The sequence below is a fragment of the Cariama cristata genome, unplaced genomic scaffold (assembly GCF_000690535.1).
Source record: "Cariama cristata isolate BGI_N322 unplaced genomic scaffold, ASM69053v1 scaffold4379, whole genome shotgun sequence".
Taxonomy (NCBI): Eukaryota; Metazoa; Chordata; class Aves; order Cariamiformes; family Cariamidae; genus Cariama; species Cariama cristata.
In genome coordinates, this window is record NW_009633880.1 from 33,956 (window position 1) to 45,796 (window position 11,841).

Below are 11,841 nucleotides of genomic sequence, written 5' to 3' on the forward strand. Positions count from 1 at the left end.
GCATTAGTGGATAAGGGAAGAGCAACTGATGTCATCTACCTCGACTTGTACAGAGCACTTGACACTGTCCCGCATGACATCCTTGTCTCTAAAATGGAGGGACATGGATTTGATGGATGGATTGCTCAGTGGATAAGGAATTGGCTGGACGGTCACACTTAAAGAGTTGCAGTCAACAGCTTGATGTCCAAGTGGAGACCAGGGATGAGTGGCATTCCTCAGAGGGTTGGCATTGGACTAGTGCTGTTTAACATCTTTGTTGGTGACACGGACAGTGGGACTGAGTGCGCCACCAGCAAGGTGGCCAACGACACCATGCTGGAGGGAAGGGACATCATCCAAAGGACCTGGACAGGCTTGAGAGCTGAGCCTGTGCAACCCTCATGAAATTCAACAAGGCCAAGTGCAAGGTCCTGCACATGGGTCAGGGCAATCCCAAGTACAAATACAGACTGGGCAGAGAATGGATTGAGAGCAGCCCTGAGAAGGACTTGGGAGTGTTGGTTGATGAAAAGCTCAGTATGACACAGCAATGTGTGCTGGCAGCCCAGAAAGCCAACTGTATCCTGGGCTGCATCAAAAGAAGCATGACCAGCAGCTCAAGGGAGGGGATTCTCCTCCTCTATTCTGCTCTCGTGAGACCTCCCCCTCCAGTATTTCCTTCAGCTCTGAGGCCCCCAACACAAGAAGGACATGGACCTGTTGGAGCAATTCCAGATGAGGCCACAAAGATGATCAGAGGGCTGGAGCACCTCTCCTATGAAGACAGGCCGAGAGAGCTGGGGTTGTTCAGCCTGGAGAAGAGAAGGGTCCGGGGAGACCTTAGAGCAGCTTTCCAGTACCTAAAGGGGCCTACAAGAAAGCTGGGGAGAGACTTCTTACAAGGGCATGGAGTGATAGAACAAGGGGCAATGGCTTTAAACTGGAGAAGGAAGATTTAGATTAGATATGAGGAAGAAATTCTTCACCATGAGGCTGGTGAGGCACTGGCACAGGCTGTCCAGAGAAGTTGCGGATGCCCCATCCCTGGAAGTGTTCAAGGCCAGGTTGGATGGGACTTTGGGCAACCTGGTCTAGTGGCAGGTGTCTCTGTCGATGGCAGGAGGATTAGAACTAGATGATCTTTAAGGCGATGGCAGGGGGATTAGAACTAGATGATCTTTAAGGCCCCTTCCAACCCTGAACATTCTATGATTCTATCCACATCACCTCTTTATTTATGTGCTTGTTTCTTTCTCCTGTCGCTTTAAAGGTTTAAAGAAAAACAGAAGATCTTTTCTTTTCTTTTCTTTTAATTTTTATTTTTAAACATTCTCCTTCCAGGGCTCTAGGTCTCAGCAGGATGTAGCATGATGCTTGAACAAGATTTCTACTAAAATTATTCTTAGAAGATTTTTCTTATTTCAAGTGCTATAAAGCACTCCAAAATGTTTTATGCAACCAAAGAAAAAGAAAACAAAACCAGAACTTCTCTAAACTGGACGTTTTACCTGGTATAGGATTACAGCTAATATATATTTTATGCCATGAAACATACTCCTTGGGGCAAAATTTGCCTTTTAACTACTGACAAACATGGATTGCACCACTGTTTCATCTACACAAGCTCCCTTCTCAGCGTGTCATGTGGGAGGATTGGTTTTAATTTGCAGTAAAGTGTGCCAAAGGAATAAGCGAGGAGCTTTCAGAAAAGGTCTTACAATAAGTGACATATAACGTTTAGACAAAAACGCTATCTGACAGTCATTCACTGTCTGTTTAAGGGTATCACAGTGAGTCACTGAGCACTTGACAACTAACCAAAATGCTCATGTTCAAGCGTCTAACAAAAAACATTAAATACAAAATAATTTCTAACAATGACACCTTTTTAATATATTTTCAGTACTTAAACATTATCTCGGTCAGACTTTGTTAAGTAACGTCACCTTATAAAGACCTCACGCTACAAAATTTTTCCCCTTTACCTGTTTTATGGCTGTCACAGTTATGACAAAGAATAATGGCAATCCACTGGTAATAGGACTGGTAGGGGTATCTATCATGAGCTAAAAGAGAAGAAAATATGAAAATTAGCCCCAATTTTATTTTTACAATTGTACTTTCAAAAAAAAAAAAAAAACAACAACAAACAAACCGTGAAGCAAGATTACAACAATTTTCCAAACTCCTCATTAAAACCTGTGAGTATTTTTACTGCACTTTCTCCAGTATTTCTGGAGCAAAACTCAGTTCCCGACACCTAAATAACATGTCAACAACGATGCAAACAAAGGTTCTAGGGCACAGAACAGACTTAATCACATTTGTAATGCATGTGCCAATTTTAAGAGTCCTTAGTAAAAGGAAGACACATTTTCATACTACAAAGATGAATTCAAAAGTGTATTACAAAGGAAGGAAATCTATATTTCGTGAAGATGTTTCAATACTCTATACAATCTACTGCTTAACAGCAATGTAGAGTATAATAACATCCACTTCAGAAGTAAAAATAAAATCAAAAGTAGTAATTTCCAACAGTTTAGATATTAGAGAAAAAAAAAAACTTTCTTAGACTGCCCCCTTCTGGTTACGCCAGGTTAACATGCAGTTTTTACAATTTGTGCTATTATTGCTCGCATGCCAAAAGTGCAGTGTACAGACTAAAATTCTGTATGTGGGGGAGGGTTGCTAGTGTTTCTCCTCTGCTGCAGGAAAAAAACCAACATGGTCAAGTGCTGTAAAGAAAATATACACAAGAACTATTCAAAACCACAGACATTGATTTGATCCACTTTACCTGAGACTTATGGCATTGCTTTGGGTACCATTAAAGAAGAAGAAAAAAGAAAAAAAAAACAACAAAAAACAAAACAAACCAATCATATATGAAGTTTATTCTGTTAAGAGCCAAGAACCTCATAGAGAAAACAGATTATGCCACCTTAGAACACATGCATGAGCTTTTTTTTTTTCTCCACTGAAACACAGACCATTTATAGAACACAACAAAAATCAGATCCAGCCTGCAATACTGTCTGTTCTTCAATTGTAGCACTGCAATTTCAGCTTGGCAGCATGTTGTGCAAGAAAATCCATGCCAAAAGCATCTGATTTTTGGCTGGATAGGGTTAACCATGACATTTCTGCCATCCACACTCTCCCCTTCTTTCTCAAGAATGTATGTGAAAATGGAGCAAGTTTTGTGCTGGTGGAATTTTCATGGCAGCCTGCTCCTTTTGCCTCTTTCACCAGAACACCATGGCCCTTAGCCTGCTACACAGCCGGATACACATCCATCACACAGCTGGTGCGGATCCTCACACGATCAAAATGCAGTCTGTCACCATCTTTCTGGCATGCATCTGTGAGGTGAACAACGTGGACTGGATTGTGCTGCACGTTTAAACCACACAGTAAGAACTTGCCCAACTCTGTCATCCCCAGTGGAATAAGGTGGTAATGACAGACACTGCATCTTGGTCACATGAGAGTCATATGACAGAGAAGATACCATGGCGATCAACTTTTAAAGGCACCTTTGCCTTATAAAAAGAAAAAATATTAGGTATTAATGAACTTCCAAATGGGGTTTGAATAAAAACAGAATTCCATTCCAACAAATAAACAAAAATGACTGCAGCTTTTCTCCTGTTCAGTTTCCAAGAATACAGACATATAGACAAGACGTTTCCCATATAAATTAGGGCATCCACTCAAATCATGAACTGAGAGAACAGGATTACACTGAATAGAAGTTCTGCCTTCAGATTCATATTTATTCATGGACATCACATTTAGATATTACTAAAGTCTAACAGTTTGAAAGGAATGTGACTCAAAATTGAACTAAAGAGTACAATTCTTTAATTTCAAGAGTTCAAAGTTCTTTAATTTGCATTAAAAAGAAATAAAAGCTTAAAAAATGCAGCACATCTGTGGTTAGTGTAAGTAACATTTACATTCCATCTCCAGTATGCCCCCATCTTCCTCACGCTACAATATGTTAAGCGGCACGAAACATCATAATGAAGTCAATATTAACTAAGAAGATGGGATGGGCAACACATTCTGTTAGACTAAGAACTATTTGACTTTAATAAACTCCCAACACAGGAATTTTCAGCCTATTAGAAAGTTCATTCTTTCTAAATGTGAAAGAACATGAGCAAGGGACACAGGATGCAACGGATTAAAAATTGCAGAACTGGTCCTGCTACTGACATCTTGCCCAATCACAGACAAATGTTATGAACTCTTCACTATTCCTATGTTTTGTCAAATGAGGTACCATCTTCATTAGATACATACTGTAAAAGTTGGTTAATCACTGTAGAGGGTTGTACGTGTTCAAAGCATTCTATTTTACAATGAAACAAAAACTTGTGCATCCCAAAATCTTGGGTCTGTCTCAGATATTGATTGGTCTTTCAAAAGTTATTATGTCTCCTTACAACCTTTCTCTCACTTATCTTTCATCTAAGTCTGCAACAGCTCATCAGAATTCATGTGCAATTACAGAGTTGGAGCTGCAAAGATCACAGAAAATTTACAGACTGTCATACTTCTAATATACTTGTGAAGGTTCTTAATTAGAAAAAAACCACTCTGCTACAATAGCCACAGTAATCTTTCTGACCCAAACTGTATCAACATCAACTGATGTCTTTAAAACTGACAAACTGTCAATCCTAGCTGTAAATTTTTATGTGTTCATTTTATCTGAACAAACTGAATTTGAGGACCTTAGAATTTTGTGACAATAGTATGCTGATTTACAAAAGCAAGATTGCACATACAATGAGAATATACAACAATCTATGTGCAGCTCAAGAGCAAGCACACTATCCAATTTGATGCAAGTGAACTTGAATGTCTGCATTTCTGCACACTAATGTCCAAGAAGCACTTAAAAACACATGGAGTAAAACTCCTGGTTTATTCCAACACCACCAATGGCCACAGGAATCAAAAAGCATCTTTGGAATTTTATTACTAACTTAACAGATTTAAAATTGTATTTTGAGGCAGACAACTGAGTCCCTGTGCCAGCAGTGCAATGGACTTTGAATCTGCACACTTAAATATATTAGCATTCATGAAAATCAAACCTAAGGACAGTACTTAAATTTGGCCATAATTCTTTTTAAAGCTATGTTATTTTCCCAGAGAAGCTGGAAATGTGTTTTTATAGCCAGAATATGTAAGTAGAGAAGTTAAATTCATAGAACAAAAATCAGTGGCAGAACTGACAACATAAATTGGAATTTCCAGAGTATTATTCAACTTACCTGAACCAAAAATATAATCAGAAAATAAAAGTTGGCTACTCTTCTGAACTGCTCAAATAAGTTTTTTGGAACAAAATTCCACACTGTATACTGAAGTGAAAGAGAGGAGAGAGAGAGAACAGTTACAACATACCGAACAATTTTTCAGTGAAATTCAGTCCCAGCCCCAGTAAACTCTTTTAACCTAAATCTTTTAATTTTCCATCTCCCCTAAACCTTCTTCTGGTCTTGCCCTACTCCCACACAGGACTGCTGGGGTTTTTGTTGTTGTTATTTGTTGTTTTGGGTTTTTTTAAGTACAGCTAGCAGGGAAGCAAGGGCAGCAACTGCATTGCCTTTACAGTCAAAGTTTTAAATGTTCTCCTACCAACTAGTATAGGAGCAGCTGGAGTCATTTGGCTGCTTGCATCCTGCGTAGCAAAGAAGAAATTAATTCTTGCAGCTGTAATTCTCTCTCCTACACTACAGCAATAAGACACATTCCCACCATCACTTCTATTGATTCCAATCCAAGGTCACACTAGGAGGGAATCTGCAATTACAGTCCATTCCTGATTTATTTTATGCAGAGTACTAGCTTACAATTTAGTTATTTTATAAATCCTTACAACCAGCTTCACCATCTCCTAAGTGGTTTCTGTGCATCACACCCAGACATGGGCAACACTAGCTTAAAACCTACTTTTCTTCAGAAATTCTGACCAACATGCTTCATTGTTCTGTACTTAGTCAGGTTCTGAGGAAAGAGGGATGAGAGCAGATGAAAAATGACACAGGAAGCAATCTGACTTTTTCCTCAAGAAAGTTTAGAGCTTGTTTCATTTTGAATATTGTATATACACCATTAGACATAATACACACACATTTGTACACAACTTCTGAAGTAACATATCAAGTGTTTTTTCCCATGACAAATTGATTCCTTACTTTGGATGATATAATTCTGTTGTCCGCAAACTTCTGAGGAACATAATGGGCATGCTGGGGAAAACGATTTGCTATATAAATAGTTCTTGTATCGCTTTGATGCGGTGGGTCAAAACCCTAAAATACAAAATAAAAAGATGATCAAGAAAGACCATTTTATTAACTGTAGTTTTGTAAAACTGTTGGTTTTGTGCTCAGAAATCATACCCGGATATCAAGCAGCTGACTTAGAACAGCGGTTTTTGAATGGGAAACAAAATTAACCTGTGAAAAAGTCTGCTGTCTCCAGAGAATTTTCAAAAATTGGGGGTGTGTGTGTGTGGGGGTGTGGGGGTGTGTGTGAGGGGATGAGGAGTCTCAATTTTGAGGTTGTGTACTTATTCTGGAAAATGAAAGAAAAATCCTAAGTCTTAACAAGGATAAAGAATACTTTCTATCATGCAAACTTGAAGCTCTGTGAAACTCAAAAAAGAAAAAACAGAAATGGAGATGAAAACATACATAAATTACAAAACTTCACAGCTGCGCTCCTGAGAACCCTAACAAAAAAGATTATGAGAAAAGTAAAAGGTCAAAACAAACAAGTCATACTAGTATGCTGTGATAACCGGATTTTGAAAAGACTCTCATAAGTTTAAAAACAAAAACTTATGCATCTGACTAGACAATAGTATTTTTCCAGACAAGTTCTATCTCCAAGAACTAACATTTTGTCTAACCCCAAATTCAATTTCCTGCCATTACCACTGATTCATACACGAGTGGTAGCAACACTGAATGCAAACTCATTAAAAAAACGGATACTCAGAAATACGTATCAACAGTTTCCTGCCAAAACAGAAGATCTGAGTGAGGTGCCTTGGAATCGATGCCCTGTTTCAGGTCTAACGATCAGTATTTTCACCAATGGCCTCAGCAAAGGGAAGGGGTATAAAGGTCTTAAATTTGTAGATGGCAACAGCTCAGGACTGCAAGACCTCCCAGTGACAAGGAAAAATTCAAAATCATCTTGACCAACCAGAAAAACAGAAGACTGAAAGATACAGCAGTTAAACACAATTAACTGCAGCTACAAAAAGAGATTAAAAGCCCATATATGAGTTCTGTACAAAAAGATCAAAAGGTTATAGCTGATCACAGGCTGAATGTGAGTCAATAATGTCATGCCATTGAGAAAAAATCCTTCAGTACTAAGGAGGATGGAGGAGGAGTGGGAGCTACAGCTGAAGCACTGTGAACCAACTGGACAGCATCCAGAAGAGTGGAACACAGGCCACAAGAGATCCCAAAAACATGACATATAATGCAAGGCTGAACAATCTAAAAAGCACAGAGCAAATAAATTGGGGTCATTTAGCCTAGAGGAGAGGCAACTTGGGACATACTAGCACATCTTCCAATAGATAAAAGACTGTTCCACCAAGAAAAGTGGCATTCTGAAGGACAAAAAAGAACTGAGGTAGGCTTAAGTTGCAGCTAGGAAAACTTAGTTTGGATACCGGAAAAACAAACAAGAATTTGTTTCTTATGGAAAGGAATAATTAAAAACCAAAATAAATCATGTGAGGAGGTTGCAATGTCTCTGTAACACAAGGGCTTATATCTAGGTCATTCAAGTCTATCTTTAATTGAGCCTTTCCTGGGGCTACATGACTCACCAGAACCCTTCCTAGCTCTAACATTCTGACCTGGAGAAGCAGGTGACAGCAAAAGACAAGACGACAGACAGTAAAACAGTAATAATTCAGATAGCAGGCCAAGAAAATTACTAAAAAAAAACCCAAAAAGCTTTAAGACGTAGAACAAACCTGTGAAATTAAAATTGGAACTATTAAGTTGTTCAATACGGTATCAATGATCTTCAGGAAGTGGTGAATTTCAGCATGAGCACCACACATTCCTAATCTTAGAACTGACTTTGCACTGCATACTCAGTCCTCTTGTTCTTTGATGCCAAGTGAAAGGACAAGTGATGAAACAAGTAGAAAGGGCATTAGCAATTCCACTACCAGAGCTGAGAAAACTACCTTTGCAGTTGTGTTGCTCCACGTGTGAAACCAGGCTCAGACCTCAATTCATGTCAAATAAAAACTGGTACCTCACAGAACTCCAGTAGAAGATACTTCTGTACCAGCTAGCTACAGAGGATGATGAACAGTGAGCACAATGAGCTACACACATAAAAAATAGTTGTTATAACCAACCAAGAATTTTCTTTAATCCATGAATATTTCTAACACAGGGCATTAAGTATGTTCACATTCAGGATGGTAACATTTTAAAGTAAAGGAATAATTAAAAAAAACCCAAACACAAATTGTTGTATTTGGCATCATTACTACAGAAACATTCTGCTTCAGAAAGAGGTCCAGAAGAAAGAAAGGAGAAAGAAAGGAAGGGGAGGGTTTCCAAGAGATTTGAAGGAGAGTAAACTTTAGATGACAAGCAGTGGAAGGCTGCTCTAGTCACATGCTCCAGTGCAAAAGCTTGTTTAAAGATAAGAGTGGAGCAGGGACACAAAAAGTATATAGGCAAAAGGACGGGAAAAAAATATACAGGATGCCAAAATCAAAACCAAAGGAACTGTTCACAACTTTAAGAAAAGAAATGTAAGCATGAAAGCAAGATGAAAAAAATGTACCTGTTAAACGCTGACACAAAATTTAAGGAGAGAACAATGTTTGTAGCAGAAGTAATTTGGGTATCTGACATTAGTGACACATTATTTCTAAACCAATCCAGAAGATGACACAAAAAAGTGGTTTGCAAGCAAGGAAAAAAAAAAATGTACTTAATTAGTAAGACTAGGTACACAGCTCTTTTCTATCTCAGAAAAGTCTGGCATTCACAAAATGCCAGACATGTTCACTTTGGAAAGTCATATTCTACAGCCTGAAAAAATTCCACTCTAAACCAAACAGATGTAAGACAGGGGGAAAAAAAACAAAAAAACACAAAAAAAAAACAAAACAAAAAAAAAACAGAAAAAGCGACTGGCAGTCTTCTGATGGTGATAAATGCTGATCTCCATGTTAACCACTGAAAGTTACTAAAAGATAAAAAAAAATTTCTGAGTGACTAGGGTATCACTGATTTTTTCCAAAGTCCCTTTTTAGGGACTTATGTGCCTAATATGCCTTAATATGCCCTTTTTAGGCCACTATCTGAGCACCTGAAAGCTGATGAGTTTAATGACATATTTTTATTTTGAAGAGTAAAGTCCTCCATACAACTCAAGTCTAACCGCACAAGCACTTCTATCAGAGGAAAGAATACCTCTGCTGAAGTGGACTCAACTGATGAAACGCGAGTAATCTATTTTCCAAATCAGAATCTCAGGCCATATGAGTTTACAGGTGTAGTTATGCAGCTAAAACAGTTTAAAATTGCGGTCTATACATATTTAACTCTGTTTTGTTGAAGTTTACCACGGAGAAAGCGCAGCAGCTGTGCAGTCAGCAGATCTATGGAGATGGCAATGCACAAGCAAGGCAGGCTGGGGACGAGAACCTCTTCAGCTGTCACAGCTATGGTTGGAAAAAGACACATCCTTGACAACCTTAGTGACTTGACTGTAGTCACAGCAGGAAATCAGTGTCAGAGGTGGGAACAGAATCCAGATTTCCTAAGTTTCATGTCTGTAACTATGAAAGATCATGTGAAATTACCCAACAACTCTGTCACCACATAATTAGCTGGTGAGACTGTAACAAAACAGATCTTCCGGAGAAATTTTAATTACATATCTCTTCAAGGAAAATTCTGCACAGACACTGAACTCAATTGTTCAAGAACTGAAATGCCTTTAACTTTTCTGCAACCATAGGGCTGGTTACCGATCCTGCTCCTGACACAAAACTGATTTGTAGTTCAAATTTCTGCCCAGCAAAGGGATTTTCCACAGTATCTATATGCAAGCCAGCAAAGAGGTGCAGAAAGCACACCGATTCCTAATTTCACTTATTAGACAGTGCTTTCTCTTTCTACTGTCACTATCAGACTCAGTTGCAAAACTAGGATAACATGCCTAGTCAAAGGATTTCTGCAGCTACAAAGCACGAGCAGAGAATCCCTAAATCAAATTTTGAGTCTTGCAAAAAGATTCAGTTGTCACCAATATCTTTCAACAAAAGTTAGTTCTCCTGCAGTTATCTAGTGAAGTGATTCCTACCTAAGTGCACAGATCATTGACTTCATAACAAAACAAAGCAGAGCTTATTACAAAACCTGGTATTTAAGGCTTCTTAATCAGGTGTATTACATGAATCAACTGTAAACAAAATAAAATTTGATAAGATTAAGTGACAAGAAAGCTGCAAATTAAATCTAGATTTATTGGCTAAAATTCAGCCATTCAGGTGATCTATCAACATAAACCAGGCGTTATCTAGCCCTGGAATACAGCTCTCGTATTTAATCTTCGATACAGACCTCCCCAATAGAAATTTTGCACCCAAATAAACTTGACATGTTTGTCTTTGAAAATAATCTAAACAAATGCCACTTACATGCAACACAGGTGTTCGAGTCAAGTTGATTTATAAAGCTCAAACCAAAAGGGGTTTCTGTTTTTTTGGTTGGTTGGTTGGGGTTTTTTTGGGGGGGAGAGGGAGGGGAAGGAAGTGATTTGTAGTTTCCTCGACTCTAACCAAAGTCAAAGTAATTTTTACTAAATCTCTTCAGCAGTGATTTCACTAGTGTTCTAAAAGTTAGACAAAGACATCCTCTGTGTAATAATTAGGATCCTTTAAAACAGCATAGAAAACATATCCTGGGGAACCAAGAAGAAATTTTTGACTGGGTTTCAACAGCCACTCTCCTCCAAATAACTCCTTCCTACATTTTACCTCCGTCTCCACCATTGTGCTAGGAGAATTGTCCGTGCAGCCACATGGTAAAGTGGACTCGAAAACTGATCCAACTGAAATCCAACCATTTTCCCAGCTTGTTTTGTTTTGTTTTGTTTTAATGTATCAGTTCCCTAAAACAATCATATGGCCATGCCAATAGCCTGGTGATATAACAAAAGGGTTCACTGTGGAGGAAGAGTTTTATATTGTTGCTAAGGAAGCATTATTAGCATGAACAACAAATTAGGCAACTGGAGAAACAGGTAGAGTAAGCGACAAGAAGCACTACGAAGAAAAACTGTGTAAAGGCTGAGACTGCCCTCCCAACACCTGCAAGCATAAACAAAGAAAAGAAAAAAAATGCCTTCTCGGTCAACTTGCTGATATAATATACCCTATCTACTGTAGACTCTTATTTCTTCAATACCACTATTAACTTACGGCAGCATGCATGTATACCCTCCCCACGCACTCTACAGCACTGTTAAGTGAGACTGGAGAAAACTGCAGATCTTTCAGCTAGGATTAGCAACATGAGATCAGCACACAACAAATCCATTGCTCTTTCAAGCTTTGCAATATATGCATTGATAATTAGCAATCATCTGACAAGCAATTTTTGCTTATGATTTGCATAAAGCTAGTATACTTTAACATGATCTCCCAGTGATTCTTATTCATCATTTACGGATTTTACAGGAAAAAAAGTAAAATTATATTTGCTAAAAGAACTTCCGCTATGTGACCAGCTTACAGTGACAGCGGTTTGAAAGAAGAAAGTCTCAATTAGA

At 38.4% G+C, this 11,841-nt stretch overlaps 1 protein-coding gene across 1 annotated transcript in view; it reads right to left on the reverse strand.

The window, feature by feature from the left end:
- Positions 1 to 6,311, reverse strand: part of ATP11B (ATPase, class VI, type 11B) — a gene marked incomplete at its 3' end in the record, with an annotated part of 38,529 nt that extends 32,218 nt beyond the window's left edge. The window contains exons 1-3 of the mRNA XM_009706921.1: positions 6,201 to 6,311; positions 5,274 to 5,363; positions 1,968 to 2,048 (exon numbers count right to left, since the gene is read on the reverse strand). Coding sequence (XP_009705223.1) covers positions 1,968 to 2,045 — 78 coding nt within the window. The remainder of the gene's footprint in view (positions 1 to 1,967; positions 2,049 to 5,273; positions 5,364 to 6,200) is intronic.
- Positions 6,312 to 11,841: the final 5,530 nt, after the last annotated feature.